Below are 21,195 nucleotides of genomic sequence, written 5' to 3'. Positions count from 1 at the left end.
TGCCTCAGAAACAAAATAAAACTACAATAAACGATATAAATAAAAACAGGGTTATCTCAAATCAATGAAAACAACTTCGTTCTTTAAAACATATCATTTTGAAGACTTAATTAGACAAAATATTCACATGAGAAACAAAATAAAACAAGGAATTGTTGCAAAAACAAGAAAAATAAAATTCTTACTTCTATTGTTTTTTAAAACCGCTTTGAATTGTTTGAACGTTTACAAACATCAAGGTCGAACAAAAATCCTTAAGTCTGAGAATAACAAATAAAAATATCTAAAATAAGAAAATAAATAATAAAAATAAACAACATGATGAATGAATTGAATTTGAATGACGCGAGTACAGTCGAGTTCAAGCATCATAAAGAAGAGACTCGTCGTGTTTCATACGTCATTGTTTATTCCTTTAATAGCCTCACAGAAGCCCGCCTCAGAGGCTGGAATGCTGATACAGGAGCTCCGTCGTTATTACATCGGCTTTATATCTTCATCGGTGTGAGGTAGAAATGTGGGGTTGTGACAAAACTTCAGCAAAACATGGATGTTGTTTCTCAATCTCAACGTTTGAAGAAATGACACATACAGAGCAGAACGGTACGTTTACAAAGTATAAAACTGAAAGCACAGCCGACTCATCTAATACCCTCTACTGTGTTAATATTTTAAAGCCACAACATTTAAATTAACATTTTGTCATACAGCATTTAATAAAATGCACATAAGCAACTTCTTCATGCACTGCGATGCACTATAAAATTGATAACAATGCTCCTTATCAGGGCAGACAGCGACATGATTATAAAACCCGCCTTAAAAACATCATGCACTCATTTAATGAAACTACATGTACAAAGGTGATCTCACAACAGCGCCGTTACAAACAGTCTGTGTGGGTTTAAAACCCCAAATATTACAGGGGACATACATATATATACATATACATATATATATATATATATATATATATATATATATATATATATATATATTTCACGAGACATAATCCTTCTTTACACTCCCGTTATCATTCACGATGCTGCGGACGCATATTCTGAAGCATTAAACTATCGCTGAGCCGACGGGGAAACCTGCCCAAAAGTACTTTAAGTACACTTAGTATGCAACACGCTAATTTGTTCACAACAAATTAAACATTTTAGAAAACATAGAAAACACAAAGTTTTAGTCAGCATGAACACAGAAGCTGACTGATGTGCAGTTAGCGGAGTACAAACACAAAGTACAAAAACAGTAGCCTGGCTACACACAAACGCAACATTCATCAACCCAAAACCTTTGAGACGGTCGAGCTCCTTCACAAGAAACGAATGCTGATAAATACACGTAACAAAATGCAGATTGAAAGTGGTGGGACAGACGGAAAACACAAACCAGTGATTGTCGTAGAGGGGACAGGGATGGGGCGATTGCACCGGTTATATTAACACATTCATGATGAAGAAATGAACCTCAACGTGGAGACATGAAACCCTCTGAGAGGTCATGGTTTGGATGAAATGGACGTGGGTCACGTTGTAATGCACTGTGTGGTCGATGGAGCAGATTCAGGATCAATTCGTTGAGGTTTGAGATTGTTTCTGTACCTGATTGGAGTTCCTTCTATCATTTAAAGGTATTGAAAGTCAAGAGCTGTACATTAACGTCTCGACGCCTCTGAGGAAGCGGTGTCGATGTTTAAAATACCGGTTTGGGTTTTTTTTTATGCCAATTTACCAAATACAAACACAAACAAGTAATGTACAGCTTTAAAGTACACTTCAAAAGTAGGTACTCAGCTTTACCTTCATCTTTAGACTTCCTCGTGTTGGGTTCTGTTTGGACGTGTTGAAACAGCTCGTCTATAAGCTGAAGCTGAACTATGTGTGTGATCAACATGAGAGCGTGGGAAGGCTCAGAAAAGACGACACCATTTGAAAGGCCGAGTCCTCGTCTCTACGCGATCGGCCTGAAGTGCCACTGGAGACGCTGAAGGAGACGAGACCAGCTGCAGAGGACTCCTCTTCCCTTCAGCTCAGACCCAGTTCAGAGCCTTCCAGAGTTCCAGAGCGCCGCGTCCGCTCCTCGAAACATTCCAACCGTCGTCCTGGCTTTCCGATCCTGGATTATCTTGATCTACAAGGAGTCCTGAATGACTGGAGACGCAGAAGAAGAAGAGTACCTGAAGTGAGCGCTGCAGCGAGAGGCCGTCATTCTGCGGGGTCACAGTCCTGGCTGTTGTACTCGGCCGTCTCCATCTTGAGGATGTACGGGATGATGCTGTCGATGGAGACGTTCCCTATCAGGCCGGTGAAGAAGAGCTCCTCCGTGATGCCCGAGTTCATGAGGCGCAGGGCCGGGAGACGAGTCAGGATACGGGTCAACCTGGAGACACGAGCGCACCACGAGACAGGCAGAGACGTGCTCATATCTCCTCTTTTGATTGGTTTTATTATGAAAGTGAGGTTTTGTTGTAAGCGCAGCGTTCTCTCTCTTCTAGACCCTTTTCATATTCAGTGATGATCTAGTGTGTAAACGTTCCTCTGTGTGGAAGTCTAGCTTTACATCCTGTCCTCTGTCCTCCTCTCTCTAGCAGCAGAGTCTAAGTGAATCCCATCAGGACAGGGAGGAGGACAGGGGGACAAGAGGACCAGAGGACAGGAGTACAGGAGGACTAGAGGACAAAGGACAAGAGGACAGAGGACCAGAGGACCAGAGGACTGGATGACTAGAGGACAGGAGGACTAGCGGACAGGAGGACAGAGTACTAGAGGACAGGAGGACAAAGGACAGAGGACTAGAGGACAGGAGGACAAAGGACAGGAGGACTAGAGGACAAAGGACAGAAGGACTAGAGGACAGAGGACCGGAGGACAGAGTACTAGAGGACAGGAGGACAAAGGACAGATGACTAGAGGACAGGAGGAATGACTTGACTGACTGATGTCTGTGTTTTGTCTCATGATTGTTATTTGATTGCTTTTGGAGATTTTGCGTCATAAAGAATAATACAAACACACCTTCAGACGTTCATCACTTCACTTCATCTTGAAACTACAGCTACTTGAAACACGTCATGTGATCTTATGGACTGTTTGAACTCATCACTGCGTTTGAAGAAACAATACAGCAAAGTAATAAAGAGAGCTAGAATTCATAACTGGTAGTTTATTGGTTTTTGATTCTCACACCAATTTAAACAAATATGTGGATACATCTTTACCAACTCATAATATCCAATAATCTCACTACTGTGAAGATTAAACTACATGTATGGTTAAACCTGTTTAACTGCCAGCAGCTGTAACTCCCTGTGTCTTACTACAGACAGTGGGGGGGTGAGCTGACGGAGGTGTGGTTGTACCTGTAGGTGTCCTCTGGGTAGCTTTTCTGCACGTAGTCCTGCAGCTCCATCAGGGCTTTCTCCTGGAACTTCTCAATCTGCCCACTGCTGTCCACACCTGGATGATCTGTCACACACACACACACACACACACACACACACACACACACACACACTCAATTACACTCATTCTTACACTCATTATTTGTATTTGAGTGTGTGTTGTTAACTCACCTGGGCTGAACAACACGATTGCTTTCAGGTAGGCATATTCGTAGCTGTCAGTCTCCAACCTCGTCATGCTGTTACAGAACTCCTGGAACTTCCAAATGTGCTCCATCACCTGCTTCACCCTCTCCCCCGAAAGCTTGTCTGAGAGAGAAGAGAATGTTTGATGTACTTTCATAATTCATAATTTACTCATGTAACCAGGAAAGTCTCTTCAACAAACTAGAATTGCCTCCTCATAGTTGCAGTGTGTGATAACTTCACCACTTTATCCTATCAGGCCACAGACTGTGTAAGAAGTGGACGTAGTCATGGTGACGTCATCTATTGGTTTGTGGACTGATGTTATGAAGCCTCGAGTTCAGCATTTTGGCCGTCGCCATCTTGGCTATTTTGTTACCATATCTGGACTGAGGAGGAGTGACGTAGAGACGGCGTATACGTCTCTGGTAGAGACCTGTCAATCAGCGTGTAGCCCCGCCCCTAAAGCATCCCCTGCTTTATGGTCTGTTTGACTCTAAATGGAGCATAATGTACTAAATGAACATCATGCTGTATTGAAGAAGACTGTAAACTAGAGATTGAGACCATAAACTCATGTTTACAATGTTTACTGAGGGAATAAATCAAGAGAGAAGTAGAGTCATTTTAGACTAGACTTCTATACAACCAGAGGAGTCGCCCCCTGGTGGACACTAGAGAGAATGCAGCTTTAACACATGAAGCTCTGACTAAACTTTTGAGGTTTTAGTCATTTTCTCATAGCAGGAGTCGCCCCCTGCTGGCCAATAGAGAGAATGCACATTTAAGACACTGCCACAGCAAAAGAACCAAAACAAATCACATTTCTTTACTCCCGTTTCAAATGTGTGTGTGTGTGTCCTACTGAGAAGTGATGGCGAGGTCTGAGGTCCATACCGTCCTGGATGCTGCTCTGGAGGTGGTTGATGATGGCAGCGAGGATGGTCGACAGGTTCATCTCGTGAGCGCACTGAGCGAGACCCAGAGTGAACAGCTCATTCCAGCAGGCTCGCACCAAGCTGGTGTTTGCCTCCTGACTGAGAGCGACAGAGGCGGAAAGAAATAGAACCGTGTGAGGACGCACAGACAGGCAGCGGCGCCACGGCGTGATTTAAGTCTCCCCGTGTCCAACGCATTCTTACCCAAGAGCTGAGAAGGCAGGGATGGACCTCGCCCAGTGCATGGAGAGGAAGAGAAGTCTGGATGCTGACTCACAGATGTAGTGGACGTTCAGATACTCGGGTATGGGGCTGGGCATGGTCAGCTAGAAGAAGAGGAAAAGACCAAAGAGGACATGTGAGAGAAAATGATGAGTCGGGAGGAGATTTTAGAGTTGTTCTTTGCTCTTCTTTAAGTAAAGAAATACTCTCCAGTTCCGATACTATTCATGCTATTGCAGCATCTACGCTAACCTCTTTGGGAGCCGCCATTGTCATCATCGAGTGATAATGTGATCTTGTGATCTCGGGACATCGTGAGAACCCAGCTGCCATGCAAACTAAGCCCCTTACCTCTCTTGTGTACAACTCAGTCAACTCATTGATAATAAATATCAAATCTGTGTGTGTGTGTGTGTGTGTGTGTGTGTTATTTAACAACAGTTGTACGAGTTGACTCCACCCACCTTAAAGCCGACATGGCTGTCTGTGAGCAGCGGTCCTTCCACCTCGATGATGGGCGTCTCCTGGTCTCGACCAATCAGCTGGATGGTTGTTCCACTGACACACTGCGGCTTATCGGCCAGACTCTGTCCGACGCCTACTTCAGACGGGTTGAAGACTTTGGCCAGGGTGTCAAAGGCACTGTGACACACACACACACACACACACACACACACACACACACACACACACACACACACACACACACACACCTTTAAACAACCTGCTTTGACAGAAAACTCTGTGCAACTTCAACACAAATGTATTCGCTGTGCACTGCTCACTGACCGTGTTATCTCGCTGGTGGACTGCTCCTCCTGCTGGCTGTCTGAGGTATCACCGTTGTTTAGATTCTCTCTCAGTGAGTCGCTCAGGTTGGCCAGTGATGTCACCACATTGGCAAGTGTCCCCAAGTCCCCCTGGCCAGGGTCCATCTGAGGACGAAAGCAGATTATTTTTCCATCAAACACCACAGGCACAGAATAGGTGATCCGAAACCGGAGCAAATCATAATAATGTGTTGCCTGCAACCACATGGAACGACAGATGCTTCTTAAAACGTATTAAAATGGAAAACACTGTACAGATTAAGACAGATTCTAGCCTGGAATCTGTGGTCTGTGTTGCAGTTTGAGCAGCTCCACGCTCCTGCTGTCTACAGATCCATTGTAAACTTCAGGGAGCTCTCTTTATTATCACTGGAGTCGTGTTTTACATGTTGTGGCTTAACCTGTAGTCCTGACTCGGGACTGCTGTGATATTAAAGTGAGCTTCACTGTGGAGCAGACAGAGCAGACATCTTCCAGCCATCCGCAGCTCCATATTTAGCTTTTCTTCTTCATACTTTCTGTTCATACTAGAGGCTCCGTGCTTACATAGAGTGTAAACATAGAAAGAGATTAAAATGTGCGCTGTGAGATAATACCCAGTATGATGAATGAAAACAGGTTCACAGGTTTTCAAGCTGAAACCTTTTATTTTGTTGACCCCATAATACTATAAAAGCACCAAATAAAGCAGCCTCACAATGCAACAAACCCTTCTGAGAACAGCAGCAGAACACACAAGCACATGTGATATTTCCTGGAACCGCAGTAGCAGCTGTACCTTTGAGTCAGTGGCCAGCAGCAAAGTTCCATCACTCTGGATGACCGGCTGCTGGATATTAACCAGCATGCCCTGGTCCAGCAGGCTGGACCTGCACACCAGACACAGAGCATCATCAAAAACCGGTTCACACCACATCATCATCATCAACATCATCAGCTGAGAGACAGAACAACAGAGCCTGAGGTTGGTCTGCAGGTCTGAGTCCCACTGACCTGGACCCGTCTGTCTCTGTGTCGGAGATAAAAGTTGGCGTTGCGATGAGCGGACTGTTCAGGTCCTTGCGAATGTAGATCTTCTGGGTGGAGGCAGCACAGTTGGCGTGCCTCTCTCTGGGCACTACGTCGATGGGCTTTCTCTCACTCTGGACAGCTGAGAACAAACAAAGAGAAACAGTCACCACGACTGTGACCGTCTGTGGCAGGCACTTTGTCAAGGAAGAATAACTAAGACTACCTTTTAAGGTTGTTTTTTGGAGGGGAACTGAATGTTTCTTTACTTTTCAAAACCTGCAGAAAACTTAAAAATACCTGATTTGTTTCTGGATTTGGATGCAAACTCACAGTCAGTCTTCATCCCCATGTTAAGGCATTTCTTCAAGCGACAGAACTGGCAGCGGTTGCGGTGATGTTTGTTGATGACGCAGTCCTGTTTACTGCGGCAGCTGTACGTCAGGTGCTTCCTCACGCTCCGCTTGAAGAAGCCTTTACATCCCTCGCAGCTCACCGCTCCGTAGTGACGCCCTGAACACACAGAGAGAACACTAGTCAAGACGGTGTGAGTCACTGTGTGTGTGGGTGGGTGTGCAGCGAAACACATCCGGATACATGAGCCAGAAATGAAACACCCAGATCCTCACATCAACAGGTGATGCGACTGTAAGCTGTGGTACCTGAGGCCTTGTCCCCACACACCAGACAGTACTCCACCGGCTGCGGTCGGCTCAGGTCCCCTGACTGCCCTAATAACCGTTCCATTGACACTGGATCTGTGACGATCTGAAAAGCAAAGTCAAACACAAATATCAAGACCACAATAATAGCAACCCGGGTGATATCATGGGGCGTCTGTACCTGTATCCTTCCTGGCATCAGGCTGTCTGCAGCAGTGAAGATGAGCTGCTTGGTGTTGTGGCTGTCCGGTGAGGCCAGGAGGACCTTACCTCCCCCCGAGCTGTCGGCTGTAGTCAGAATGAACTGCTGCTTGGGAGCGCTGGACGGCTTCATCGCCGTCACTATCTGGATCTTCTGACCCGTCTGCTGGTCAGTTACAATCTGAGGATTGATGGAGACGGACAGAGAGAGAGGGAGAGGTGGAGATCAACAGGCACCGACATGAGGGTCGAAGTTTAAAAAGAAGAGAGTGACATCGAAGCTGGAAGAGATACGTTCTCTGAAGCCGACCGATGTGCAGAGTGCAGCGGTTACCTGTATTCGCTGTGGTGTTGCGGCAGGCTCAGTGGAGACGACCTGAAAGCGCTGTGGAGACTCGCTCATCGTGGAGTCTGAGGGAGGGGATGACACCTACAGTTTGAAATGTATTTTAACCAGCTTAAACACATACAACTTATGATTAATGAGTCTGCGACGCACATGTATTTAACTTGAGTTTGTGTAAGGCATAGACTTTTGTCTATCTGTCTGGAGAACTCGTCTATGGAAGGCAGCATCCACCAAGCTCAGACAACCCAGTATTGTACACTTCCTGTGGGTTATATGGGACAACTCAGACACATGTCATGAAAGTCCTCCTCTGCACCGCTCACCTCTGCCTCGTGCTCACAGTCCACTTTCTGCTGAGAGAGCAGATTGAGGTTGGTCGTCATGATGATGTAAGGTCATTAGTGAGGTCTGTTTGGAAAGATGCCACAGATAATCAACCACAAAGGTGCAAACTGTCACAGAGGAGCATGGCCGACGCTACGAAGGCTTTAGAAATACAGACGCGTGATGATGTTGATTGAAATACTAAGTTTTATATGTGACGAATCCTCTTGATGATTTGTAGACGGGACGTTCTGTCTGATTCATGTGAATCTATGTGCTGTAGCAGACGTGTGTTGTTGGGATTACGGCTTTTCTCCATTGCTTTTGACACACTGTTAAAAACACAAGGTGTCACAAAAAAAGAGCAAAATAAAAACAATATAGAACATAAAATCATAAGTTTGCACACGCCATCAATTAATTGTGATGAACAACAGAGACAATTTAAATTAAACAAATATCTATATTGTGTCGTTAACATCTGGTTATATATTTTTTCTCCCACATCTAACTTTGATCTGATAAAATGGACATATCGCATATAGTCTATTTATGCTTTAAAACCTATAAAACTCTATATTAAATGTGAGTGACTGCAATGCATTCGGGCAGATTTAAGTGATAGCATCTACTCCCATTCATCAATTGCCTCCTAGCACAGATAGGCTCCATCTTTGTTGATTTGTAATTATAATAAAAGGAACACATTTTGACAGCATAAGTGAGTAAACTGACTGATGAGCCTGCAGCAGCTCCATATGCTCAGACCAAAGGGGCGGAGCCTGCAGCAGCTCCATATGCTCAGACCAAAGGGGCGGAGCCTGCTGCCTCTTATTCTTCACCGGTTGGTCTAACAGAGTGTCCATCAACTCCTCCCTCCACCAACGCGTCACAACACCGAACAAAATGGACAATCTGGCTGACAGCCAATAATAACACTGGAGAGACGAATCTTATGATAAATATATCGGGAGAGCAATTTTCTTTTTCCAGGTGTCAGAGCCAAGACGACTGTTGACATCCTGGAAGTAAATGTAAAAAAATGCAGCTTTGTTGAATAAAGTAATAGTGATTTCAAAACATGTATTATGTCCCCAAGAAGGCAAAGGTAAAAGGGTCGAGTTCATCTGTAGCTTTCCTACGTTAGCTAGCCGTTTAAGCTAGCTAGCTACTTTAACACAAGCAAACTTCAATCAACGGCTGCAGCACGAGTCGACTGCACCCGTCTCTCTCAACGTCTGCAGCACGAGCCGACTGCACACGTCTCTCTCAACGTCGCCAGTAGTGTCACAAACTCGTAGTCTGTAGTCACAGTCTGTTAAAGCACATCAGCGCCAGTCGTTTCACGGTCCTTGCCCCGGATCCCGAGCTGCCGGAGTCGGGCAGGAAGGGAGCTCCGCATCGGCTAGCTAACGAGCTAACAAGCTAGCAGGAGGAATTAGCTTCGCTCTTTTATCATCCGGTATCTCAAGAGAGCTTTCTACGGTTTTCAATGCGTGGACTGAGACTTACCTCCGGGACACGGCGGGCACAGATTTATAAATATTATAAAAATATTTGTTTTGGTTTTCTTCTGTTAAAGGTCATAGTTCGTGACCCCGCACCGCCAGCGCGTTGATGATGGCTGAGGTTTTTCCTTTTTTTTTCTCTCCTCCTTCCTCTCTCTCGCATCCTCGCGCGCCTCCAACAATCCCCCCCACCCGCCCTTGGCGCGAGCCAGACTGGACTGACGTCATCGTGTCTGACTGTCTTTGGACTTTGTTGTCAATTTATTAAATTAACATAAAATAAAAAGCATAGCCTACTTACAGGCGTGTTTCCATGTGTTATTAATACGAAACATGGACACATGTATCATGATAAAACGGTACTCGAAATATGTATAAAATATAACTTTTTATTCACATTGGACTCATTTAGAAGTCTTTTTTATTTTTATAAGGATTTTTTAATTGTCAGTTAAGACCACAGGCAATTTAAATTATTATGTTGTCATGTGTTCAAGTTTTAGGTTCTTTTGACTTTTGAAGGACTTTTTTTCTGTACACTTATTATATACTGTGTATTTCTATAATAAAAATTCAAAAAAATGATGTCAAGTTCCCTAATTACCAGATGTTTGCTACAGGTTTGTAATCACAGGGAACAAATCCAAGCAATTTACAGAACAATGAAAGCACAGACCCTCACCTTTGTTCATACGCGCCGTAATTTGAGACAATTTAACAATTAATTTGCCCAGTTATGCTACAACATACATATATATATATATATATATATATATATATATATATATATATATATATATATACATACATACAGACAAACAACATTTCTCTGTCATGGTTGTGCCATGCAGTTTTGTCAAGAGACAGATCATAAGTGTAAGCATAATATATATATATATATATATATATATATATATATATATATATATATATATATATATATATATATATAATAAATAATGTGTTTTTTCCAGTAGGAAAAAGAAGGCACATTAACTTGTATTCATGCATTTAACACAAATGCAATCTGGTTCCAAAAATCAGTGTGTTAATAGTGTTTTATTTAAATGTTTGTGTGGAAAAACACATCAGACACAAATCATTGCACAAAGCAGAGTATTTACATGTGTAACAACAGCGTACCTATTTGCCTCTGGATCGTTTGTATTTAAATGAATTAGGATAATGTGGTTGTGTTAACAACGCTGTCCCCATCAACATCTAAATAACATATTCAATAATCAGATGAGTCACTCGTCTACGTTTCTTTCCAGTGGTGCATTTGGTTAGACCTCTGCAGTACAGAGAATCACATGTGCCTGCATTTACATGACCATCTCTAATGTTTTATGGAAATATTAGGACGTTATGGTCCAACCTAAAATAAAGTACCTCTGAATGGCCGCCAGATGTCGCCCTGCACCACCAGCTGTGATATTACTGGTTGTGCAGGAGAACAATAAGTGCACAGCAGACATTCATATTCAGATGACCGCGATGAACAATAATAATACCAACACGTAACAAAATAAAAGCACTTGGATTGGTCTGTTTCCCCCTCACTTGGTTTAATGTTTGTAAAGTGATTGCATAACTGGCTACAGTGGATCATTTAGATCATTTAGATCATGTAGATCATGTAGATCCCATCCCTATAGAAGAGATGCGTCGCCATTATTTGCCCATATTGCAGCTCTATAATCGGAATCTGAGGCTTTTAGCTAGAGTACAATACAGTTTCACATCGATAGATTAGAGTAGGATCTATTATAATATTTAATAATTTACAGCCAAACAGTGGAATCTACATATTAGTAAATGCGGAGCATGCACACATAAAGCCCTCTGTAGCAGGTCACCATTAGTGGATAAGGAAAGACAAGAGTGCTCCGGATGTCCCGGTCGATGTGAGCTATATGATCCTCCGCTTGATGACAGCAACCCCGCTCACCAGAGAGCGTCAGAACGCGGGTTACCACTTCATACTCTATACTTCTGATCGTTTGGCACATTGTATTTGTATCTGACGCCTCAGTCGACCTCTGAGTAGAGCTCCAACGTCACACTGTAAAGAATCAGGGCAGATGCAGCCCCGGGCTGCTGCCGAATCGACCGTTTTATTTGCGCAGCTGCATATCCCGCTTTTGTGAAAACCGGACTGGGCTGCAGCATCAACACAAGGATACCAGCTCCTTTCACCGCATCCTCACCCGAGGCGGGTCGCTCTGCTCCAGCTGCTGCTGCTGCTGCGCGTTACCCGCATAAAGGAGATCGAGAGCAGAAGACGCGCATAGTGATGGCGCACGGATTTTAACCGTGGAGACATTGAGCAGGATCGGTGAGACAAGAGCGAGTTGCAGCCGATAGCAGCTGCGGCGGTCTTCGGGAGCTGCGCAGCGGTAGTGGAGGTCGGTCATGGTCGGACGGGGACTATGGGCATGTAAGCCCCGGTTTGGGAAGCGAGGGAACCGGTTCGGCGTTCTGCCTTATCTGTGCGCGGCGGCAGCGAGCGCGGCCCTGCTGGCGCTGCTCTTCGTGGACTTCATCGAGTCCTGGGTCACCTCCATCGGCATGAACACGGCGGTGGAGCCGCACGCGGGCATCATCCCCCCGCAGAGCGTCCCCCCCACCCGACCCGAGGAGTTCCTGCTCATGCCCAGCCCGCTCGTGTGCCAGCGTGCCAAGCCTTACCTCATCACCATGGTTACCTCGGCGCCTGCCAACCAGAGGGCGCGCCAGGCCATCAGGGACACCTGGGGGGGGGAGGTGGAGGTGAGGGGCCTGCGGGTCATGACCCTCTTCATGGTGGGCGTGGCGTCTGACCCCGGGCTGGCCAAGCTGATGGTAGAGGAGGCCAGAGAGCGAGGAGATCTGATCCAGGGCCGTTTTCTGGACAGCTACTCCAACCTCACCCTGAAGACCCTGTCCCTGCTGGGCTGGGCCCGCCGGTTCTGCCCTCAGGCTCATTTCATGGCCAAAGTGGACGACGATGTCCTGTTCAACCCCAGCGCCCTCCTGCACTTCCTGAACAAGAGCCGGAACCCCTACGAACAGGGCGACCTGTACCTCGGCAGGGTGCACCTCCATGTGGCCCCGGACCGTGACCCGGAGAGCAAGCACTACCTCCCCTCAGGGGCCTACCCTCCCTCCGTCTTCCCAGACTACTGCAGCGGCACAGCCTATGTCCTGTCCCGCTCCGCACTGCTCAAGATCTCCCTGGCCGCCTCTGCGTCACCTTTATCCACACCTCTGCCCCCCGAGGACGTGTTCGTTGGCTTGTGTGCCCGGACGGCCGGAGTGCTGCCCTCGCACTGCCCGCTCTTCTCCGGCGGCCCGAGCGTGCCATACGGGCGCTGCTGCTATCAGGCCATGGTGTCCGTCCACCACGTCCCGCCCAGGGAGATGCTGCACTACTGGGCCGTGGTCCACACGTCGCACACTTGCTCCTGGCTGAGTCTACGCGCGTCTCTGGGGCTCTGCAAGGTCAGGGCGATGCTGGGGTCCGCTCTGGGCCTGGATCAGGGTTTGTGAGGGGGGCTGACGAGAGGTGGACTCACTGGGGCCGTGCCTTGCTTCAAATACTGTGAACAGCACAAGTGCTCTTCGGGCTGTAAAATGTCACTTAATTATTTTACTTTTTAGAGCTTTATTTTTTTAAACACTTATGTATTTAATCAGCTTTCTTTTTGCAGAACAGATGGCCGTGTGGTCTTTTCTTTCGACTGTTACAGCATCCTTCATTGTTACACCGTCACATGTTGTAGATGTAGAACAAACGCTGGCATGCTGATCGTACACAGGGAGGAACATCGGAGCACCTGAACACACACACACACACACACACACACACACACACACACACACACACACACACACACACCAAGCCTGAGATCTCTGCTGCCCTCGTGACACCTGTGCAGGTACTAGAAGTGTAGCTGTTAGTCTAAATGCATGAAGCTCCAAATAGTACAATAGACTACGACACCACAGGCTTCATAGAGGAAGAACAACACAAATATCTATTCGCTGAAACCTTTTAATGTTCAAAACAGAAAATTAAGACATTTTAAGTATTGTGGGTTTTTTTTTTTTTAATAATGATGATATGAGGATAAGAGCAACCCGCCACCAGCTAGACAGTTTTGAGGTTGAAGGCCGTTCTTCTGATCTTCTGCATTTGGAGGCTCGGTTATTCTGCTGCCTCACATCAACTGGAAGCTCTAACTAACATGATGCACAACTAGAATATCAGTATTTATTTCCTTTTTCTCTGTAATAGTGAGATTAAACATGAAGCAGAGTGTGAACGACAGCGTGTCTGGACGACATGTTGAAGTAATGATGAACCCAGGATGAACCCTGAAGCTGTCTTTGCTCCACACAGAGGATGAAGTCAGGATCATGTTTGAATCAAATAAACCGCTCTGTCTCACGCTCGCCTGATGTCCTCTTTGTACACATGAGCCCACAGTGGTTCGTTTCAACATGGGCTTTATGCACAATGTGACACTTGGAGAACCAGCTGGTGTTTCATTACTTTGGTCACAAACAGAAAGAAGTGGGTGAAGTCATTGCCTCCTGACTTCAGTCCTCTTTCTCCTTAAGAAACAGTTCACTCCAAACATTTGTTCTCTTAGCTGTTCAGTTTATCTACATCGTTTTATCAGCTGCTTATTAGACGTCTGCCTTCTCTCCAATATATGAAACTATGACGCTCCAAAAAGTATGTTTGATAAACTCAACCGTAATGTCTCCTTATAGAAATCATGATCCACTTACTCGAGATAATCCAAACACCTTGTGAGCAGGTTCATGTGGTTGAAAGAGACCCAGCGCCACATTTCAGAGAGACAGACCGATGCAGACATTTCTAAAAGCAGAAGACTCACGAAAACAATCCAGATTAAATATCACTTCAGAGGACGAGCTTTTGAGAGCTGTCCCTTTAAATTCCTCCTCTTCAAATTAAAAACCTGCTTCTAGAGGAACAACAGTGTTCTCTCAAATGTTTGGCAGTCGGTCGGTGATTAAGCTTCAAGTCTGACTGACTCAAAAGAAGCCGTTCAGCTTGGGATCTTAGAGGAATGAGGAGTGTCTCTCCTCGTTCTTCTTGGCAGATCACATCAGTTACAGAGTCTGGATGGAAACCAGGTCAGCTCCAGTATGAGGAACTGTCAGAGCCAACCTGTACTGAAATCAGGTTATTCTTGCATAACAATACAAACCTCTGTTTGAAAATGAAGATGCGGTTTCCGCATTCCTGATAATTGCTGGAGTGGCAACATCTCACTCCTTCTGTTGTCACAATAAACGTTGCGACGTCGCCCAAAAGCACCTGCTGCTGAATGCAGGAGGGATGAAACAACACTCTGAATTCAGAGGCTTCGTTTATTCTTAGAACACATTTTTATATAAAACATTTGACATACGCTCAAGTCAGTCCGGCCACTAAAGCGCTCCACTCGACTACACCAAAAATGTGAAAAATGTGTCTCACACCATCCACCCACGCAGACAGGATCGCTCTTTCAACGCACTCATTGGTTACTGATGATCTGCCACCCATTAGAATGAGTCTTCACTAGCAGACATTCAGAACATCTGCGTTCCCTCAGTGGAGAAACGTCTCCTTTATCTGAAGTTCAAGGGTCACGCCCACAGAAGGTCATGGCTGCACAAAGGGTCCTCCTCTCTACTTCTTGAATCTGTCCAGAGCAGACTTCTGGCTCGACAACACCGCCTTCTTCTGCTCCCTCTGCTTCCTCTCTTTTTCAATCTTCTTTCTGTCCTCGGCAGTTTTCTGGATTTCCTCCTGGTGGAGAAGAAGTCAGGGGAGATGAGCCGACTGCTGCAGATGTACCGAGAAAGATCACAACTCATCACTTCATCTGATATTCTGATTACTTACCCTCAGATCCTCGTGGGCCACTTTCCTCTTGCGTCTCTCAACACTGCCGGCTGAACTGCGACCTTTCTTCTTATACTTGGGAATAAACTTCTCTTTGGCAAGTGGGTCAAAGCCCTGAGAAGACAAAACCAAAAGCAGCTTTTAGAAGCGGGTGAACGGTAACGTACCTACAGTACTTCTAGATGTTTAGACCCGTTTCCTATAATAAAAGCGGACGCTCCAGACACTGACCAGAGCCTGGACCCGGTCTTGGTGCCTCATGTCAAAGGTGGCGCGGTCGACCCTCCCCAGCTCGGTGGGGTCGAGGCTGATGAGCTCCGGCTGGATCTTCTCCAGCAGCGCTTTAACCTCCCACTCCTGTCTCTGCTTCGCGCTGCGGTACGGATTTGCATCCAGACCGTCGAAGTTAGGTTCTCCCGCACCTGTGAACAGATGGAAAGAGTGCTTACATGCAAATCAGAACAAACCGACGGAGCGCGACCTCGTCATTCAGTCTGCTTTTAAATACCCGGTATGAGCATGCTGGTGAAACCGTCCCCGTGTCCGACCCCGAGGACATCCTCAAAGGGACAGAAGTGCGTCCCCCACACCGTCTTCTGAACTCTGTGAGCCATGTAGGGTTTAGTCACCGGGGCGCTCCACACGTCTCTGTACACCTGCAGGGAGACGGATTCCAGACACAGATTAGATGACACCAGGGTGAAACGTTACCAAGACGCAGAGAGACGTCTTCTTCACTGGCAGGTTCAAAAGAAGAAGAAGAACAACGCATCGTCATCGGGGATTCAAATCAATGTGCAAAATGTCAGCTTGAAGAAGTCACTGCGAACGCTTCGGGTCCTCGTAAACCATCTCTCCTGTCATACACTAACATGTGTGTGTGATTGAAAAGACATGCAGTCTACGGCTACAACTTAAATCATTGCTAAAATGCTTAAAAAGGGTGAGAAACACACCTGCTGATGGAGGTAAAACGAGCTAGCGGGCATGCTAACCGATTTAACATTACGCACAACAAGCTAGGTTGACACGCTCCGTGACCTGGAGGTCAGTTCAGTGTTTCAACAACAGAACCGAGAGCAGCCTGCTCCAGAGAAACCTTTACCAAAGGGTTGGAGCATCAACGGGACCCTGAACACAACTTCACCCTCCGATGGACACGGTGTCCGACAGACGGACGAGTAGTTTACGTTCAGCTCAAGGAGAAAGTTGAAGAAATATTCCTGAACGAAACATTTGAGTTGTTTTCTAGGAATGTGAGGGAACTGGTTCTATTTCAGCAATGACTAAACAGAATGCCTAGCGGGAGGAGAAGTCTTGTGGAAACACGCCCGTCATTCTCTTAAGGAGGAACTCATTTGACTCATTTGACACGTTAATCCAGCATTAATTAGACAGAAAACAGTTGAACAGCAGGTCAGCTGTGCAGATCTCAATATTAAATAAAGATGAATGATAAGTAGTACCAGACTGCAGAGCTGTTTGTTGTGATTCTTACCAACACCATACTGTGACTTTTCTTTTTTAAATCTATATATATATATATTCAGTGTCTCTGGTCTCCACTAAACCACTAAACCAGGGCGCTGCTGCTGCTGCATATCCAGCTGTGTTCAATCATGCACCACTTCCTGTGTGCCAGATGTTTTCCAGTAAACCATGAACGGTGCAGCGAGGCGGGAACAGAGACCTGAACAATGTCCCCCGTGGCCGCGGCCAGCAAACCCCTCTGGCTCAGAGACAGGCAGGACGCTCCGGCGGGGAGGAAGTAGGACTTGAGGGGCTTGAAGGCTCTGAGGTCGTACACCTTCAGCTTCTTATCCATGCCAGACGTCACCATGTATCTGCCAGGAGGAGAACATAACAACGGATCGCTCTCTGGTGGACACGGAGGGAACGGCAGTTCATGAAAACGTTATTCAACCCGATAATAAATATCTAATAATATAATAAAAAATAAATAACGCTGTTCAGCGTTTATGGACTTCTTCAATTGTTCAATTTCAACCCCCCACTGTGTATACATTATAGAGCTTTAATGGAAAGCTGCATTAATAACATGTGATGCTCTGTATCAATAGATTAGAGTCTTTTTCAAAAGAACACAACATAAAAACAAGTCTTCAGTAAGTTTACAACTAAATCCCTAAAAATAAATGGTCTGCAGGAGTCTCTCTCGCTCTCTCTCTCTCTCTCTCTCTCTCTCTCTCTCTCTCTCTCTCTCTCTCTCTCTCTCTCTCTCTCTCTCTCTCTCCCCCCCCCCCCCCCAGAGGTGAGGGAGAGGTTTGAGGTGACTCACGTTCCCGTCTTGTCCACGGTGACGGAGCGCACGCCGCCCTGGTGACACAGCATCTTGACGAGGGCTTCTTTCTGATTGGGCGACCAGAGAGACACCGTGCCGTTGGAGTGGCCCAGGTGGATGATGGCGTTGTGAGGGTTCTGGCACATCACGTCGAGCCGGCCCGCCTTGGTGCAGATGGCCGCCACCTCCTTCCCCACGGACACGTCCAGGTACTGCAGGAAACCGGTGGCGCTCTGAAGACGGGAAGGAAGGTTAGTCACGGCCGGTTACTGCCGGAGGAGGGAAGCCGGTTCACACCGGGGTTTGAGACATCGTTAAGCTGATAATACATCAGTAATAAAGGGTTTGAATGAACCCACCGCCGTTGCGAGCAGGAAGTGGTAGGGGAGGAACTGCATACGGAGGACGTCGTTGAACTTGCGGATGCAGTGAAGCTCAATGCCACTGGAGTCATAGATGTACAGCCACTTCTTCTGAGCCACCGCATACATGGCCTCACTGTGGAGCCACCTACACACACACACACACACACACACACACACACACACACACACACACACAGTTACTTACAGAAAGGGTTGCTGGTTGGTGAAGCGTGTGGGAGGTGACTTACTTCACATCGTTGACGGTCTCCATCACGTTGATCTCACACATCAGCTGTTTGGACTGCCAGTCGATACAGGCAACATGGCCTCTCCTCCCACCGAGCAGCAGTTGACTGAAGGGAAGAAAAACACACGACTCAAACATTTGAATCAAATGTTCTGTATTCTAGCGTAAACTGTAGCAACTCAGCTGATATTATATATGGAGTCTGGAGAGAGAGACACTGACCGCCCAGTCTTGCTGTAATCCACTCGATATGGTCCAAACTGAGACAGCTTCAGATTAAAATACTGAGGAGGGGGAGAAAAAAAGAGAATTCATAAAAAAGGCAAGAAAGCTGGGAACCTTTATGTTAAGACTCCACATATCTACGAATATGTAAATTAAATAAGTTAAATCAACATTTAAATAACATTTGGTATTTAAAGTTCACAATATAGACTTTTAAAACCAAGGCGTCCAGCTCTTGTACGTCAGAAGTCTCTCTACATCGAGTAGTGTCCCACCTTCGTCCCAGACGATATGTCAACAGAATCTGCGATGTCCTCCTGGGAGATGGTACAGGTGTCCTCGTCTTCATCTCCTTCTAGAAACCTGAGATTAGAGGAGAACTACGTCACCACCAGCACCACCGTGAGGTTACAGTTCTCATGTTTAACCTCTCTCACGTCACACGCTGTGACACAAAGCAGCCAGCCAACATTTAGAATAAATTACCCAGCATCCTCTGGGAGTAGGAGGTCAAGACGAGCCGCTTGTTTCTGGGCCATTTCTGAAGTTTCCTCTGAGCGAGCGATCATGTCCTTCAGCTTGTAATGCTGGCGGCGAGGCTGAGACGAGAACAACGAAGGGATGAGACGCCGGTCAGCTCCGTTTAATTACTGGACATCGTCAGTAAGAGACAGCGGGGCGCTTACCTTCTTCGTCTTCTCTTTCCTCTTGAACTTCTGCAGCCTGTCCTCTGGAATAGGAGCAGGTCCAGGGAAAGGGTCTGGTTTCTGAGATCAGAAGCAATGCGCTGGATTTACTTTGTGAAACATTAAGATGAAGGGAAATGGGATAGATATGTGTGTGTATATAGATGGATGGATGGATGGATGGATGGATGGATGGATGGATAGATAGATAGATAGATAGATAGATAGAGTGATATTCTGTAGATATATTTCCAACTTCTCTTAATGACAGTAACACAATACACGCTTCCATCCTCTCACCCCTGATATGAGGTCTTCTCCACCTGCTTGGTCTTCACTTTGTTTTCGTTTCTTTGCTCTCTGAGTCTGTTGCTCCGTCTGTTCTCCGTCTTTCCCCGCTTCGTTTCCATCTTTCGGACCCTCCCAGTAACGAGCTGGAGGCTGTCGGAGAGGAGCAAACGAGCAGCAGGTTAACACAACTCTGACAACAAGACGGACAGAGTGTGTCTTTTATCCGCCTCGCCTCCTGTCGGACCCCAGCGCACACACACACACACACGCGCGCGCGTTAGCTGCGTGATGCTAGCAAAGCTAACGCTCACGTTCGTGTGCGTCAGTTGGAGACGCGCCGCGCTATCCTCTCTCTCCGCTGGTGACACAGACAGTTAGACACTCGTAATAGTGAGTTAATCGTGGTTACCTTCTTCTTTTTCTCCACGTGTGTAACACTCGACGCTTCGTCGCCGGGAGACGCCATCTTTGTTGTATACGTTTCTAACGTCCTGTGACGTCACTTCTTCTTCTTCTTCTACTTCTTTTTTTTGAGGGTTACTGGCGGTTGGCAAACAATGAATTGGTGCATTACCGCCTCCAGCTGGTCTGGAGTACTTATATAAAAATGTAAAAAGAAAAGAAACAAAACAACGGGCTCATATTGTCCGAGTGATATTAATTAATCTAAGATATTGAAATAATACTTGATAACACTCAATTTTTGAGTTCTTTTGCAGAATGTTCCTTCCTGCACATCTCATTTCTCCCTGTCGTCCTTTCCTGTCTTCTTCCCTTTGCTTCTGCCACCTTTCCTTAAACCTGTCTCATGATACTTTTTGTTTCTGATTTACTGAAGCTGAATGTAACATTAGAGCAGCTGTTTGTTGTGTTTCCATCAGGAGGTCTGGTCTACTGGCTAATGAAGAACTTAAGAATAACATCCGTCTTCACAGGAAACAGCTTAGATTTAGGAAACAAAATGACTTTGTTAGGTGTAACCCAGGTCACAAAGAGTTAACGCAGAGAGGGGACGCTGGAGGAACAGGACCTTCACAGGTTCTTTACACTGATTTGAAGTTGATGGCGAGTAGATGAGAAAGTCTCCTCATCTACTCATGAACCAAGTGTTGAATTATAACTAATACTGCCACATCAGACCTTCACCAGTCAGAGGAAACACCTCCAGCAGCTCAAACTCTTGAGCCCTGCTAGTTTGCCTGCTGCTTATCTCCAGCTGCTTGATTCTGCTTATGGGACAGTTCAAGATGGCGACGAGCTCTCTGCCAAATTCCTGGATACATTTCAAGGCGCTGGTGAGAACTCATCTGCGTACCTGCAGGGCTTTCAGGTACCGTTAACCCTTTCAAGTAAAGAGGTCAACATCTTCTCACACAGGGGGTCTCACTGAACTCCACTTAAAGCTGCTGTTGAAAGATTTCCAATTTGACTCGCCACACAATAAATCTCGTCACTAACAAGTTGCAACACATTCACGGCAGTACATTGCCCTTGGGTACGTTTTTTGAACTTCCTCTCTGCAGGTTCAATG

General features: G+C 46.1%; 3 protein-coding genes across 10 annotated transcripts; 1 reads left to right on the top strand and 2 right to left on the bottom strand.

Annotated features, from left to right (window-relative positions):
• Window positions 1–388: 388 nt before the first annotated feature.
• Window positions 389–9,811, bottom strand: nr2c2 (nuclear receptor subfamily 2, group C, member 2). 8 transcript variants are annotated; one of them, XM_068729642.1, is made up of 14 exons: window positions 8,132–9,811; window positions 7,794–7,889; window positions 7,440–7,640; window positions 7,259–7,364; window positions 6,930–7,109; window positions 6,582–6,738; window positions 6,367–6,457; window positions 5,548–5,693; window positions 5,223–5,400; window positions 4,741–4,862; window positions 4,496–4,635; window positions 3,584–3,721; window positions 3,371–3,476; window positions 389–2,391 (listed from the first exon to the last, which is right to left on the bottom strand). In XM_068729642.1, exons 1-14 carry the CDS (start codon window positions 8,189–8,191, stop codon window positions 2,217–2,219), a joined length of 1,896 nt encoding a protein of 631 aa, XP_068585743.1. In that variant the 5' UTR covers window positions 8,192–9,811; the 3' UTR covers window positions 389–2,216. The 8 variants fall into 8 exon arrangements, with proteins under 8 accessions (XP_068585743.1, XP_068585740.1, XP_068585741.1 ...); XM_068729639.1 differs by having other exon boundaries at window positions 6,897–7,109; window positions 7,794–7,870; XM_068729640.1 differs by having other exon boundaries at window positions 7,794–7,870.
• A 1,567-nt stretch (window positions 9,812–11,378) lies between these two features.
• On the top strand, window positions 11,379–14,073 carry b3galt4 (UDP-Gal:betaGlcNAc beta 1,3-galactosyltransferase, polypeptide 4). The gene has a single exon (XM_068729734.1). The coding sequence runs from the start codon at window positions 12,056–12,058 to the stop codon at window positions 13,169–13,171; it is 1,116 nt and encodes a 371-aa protein (XP_068585835.1). The 5' UTR covers window positions 11,379–12,055; the 3' UTR covers window positions 13,172–14,073.
• Window positions 14,074–15,010: 937 nt separating this feature from the next.
• wdr46 (WD repeat domain 46) lies at window positions 15,011–20,150 on the bottom strand. Its single transcript, XM_068729733.1, has 14 exons — window positions 20,074–20,150; window positions 19,674–19,814; window positions 19,374–19,454; window positions 19,174–19,286; window positions 18,963–19,050; window positions 18,685–18,746; window positions 18,464–18,568; window positions 18,210–18,360; window positions 17,848–18,083; window positions 17,239–17,392; window positions 16,057–16,204; window positions 15,780–15,970; window positions 15,549–15,662; window positions 15,011–15,452 (listed from the first exon to the last, which is right to left on the bottom strand). The coding sequence occupies exons 1-14, from the start codon at window positions 20,128–20,130 to the stop codon at window positions 15,333–15,335; spliced, it is 1,761 nt and encodes a 586-aa protein (XP_068585834.1). The 5' UTR covers window positions 20,131–20,150; the 3' UTR covers window positions 15,011–15,332.
• Window positions 20,151–21,195: the final 1,045 nt, after the last annotated feature.

Source organism: Cebidichthys violaceus, unplaced genomic scaffold (assembly GCF_023349555.1).
Source record: "Cebidichthys violaceus isolate CVI_PGR_0920_01 unplaced genomic scaffold, fCebVio1.0.p SCAF_47, whole genome shotgun sequence".
In the NCBI taxonomy this organism is placed as follows: domain Eukaryota; kingdom Metazoa; phylum Chordata; class Actinopteri; order Perciformes; family Stichaeidae; genus Cebidichthys; species Cebidichthys violaceus.
Note: the sequence above shows the minus strand (reverse complement) of the source record. Positions and strands in the feature narration are given on the sequence as shown.

Coding starts and splice junctions, on each gene's coding strand:
- nr2c2 (XM_068729635.1), bottom strand. CDS start 7,862: ATGAGCGAGTCTCCACAGCGCTTTCAGGTCGTCTCCACTGAGCCTGCC. Junction 7,110..7,258: donor GTGTGGGGACAAGGCCTCAG/GTACCACAGCTT, acceptor CTGTGTGTTCAG/GGCGTCACTACGGAGCGGTG. Junction 4,863..5,222: donor ACAGCCATGTCGGCTTTAAG/GTGGGTGGAGTC, acceptor CTCTTCTTCTAG/CTGACCATGCCCAGCCCCAT.
- b3galt4 (XM_068729734.1), top strand. CDS start 12,056: ATGGTCGGACGGGGACTATGGGCATGTAAGCCCCGGTTTGGGAAGCGA.
- wdr46 (XM_068729733.1), bottom strand. CDS start 20,130: ATGGCGTCTCCCGGCGACGAAGCGTCGAGTGTTACACACGTGGAGAAA. Junction 19,287..19,373: donor GGAAAGAGAAGACGAAGAAG/GTAAGCGCCCCG, acceptor TTCTCGTCTCAG/CCTCGCCGCCAGCATTACAA. Junction 17,393..17,847: donor ACCGTGGACAAGACGGGAAC/GTGAGTCACCTC, acceptor TCCTCCTGGCAG/ATACATGGTGACGTCTGGCA.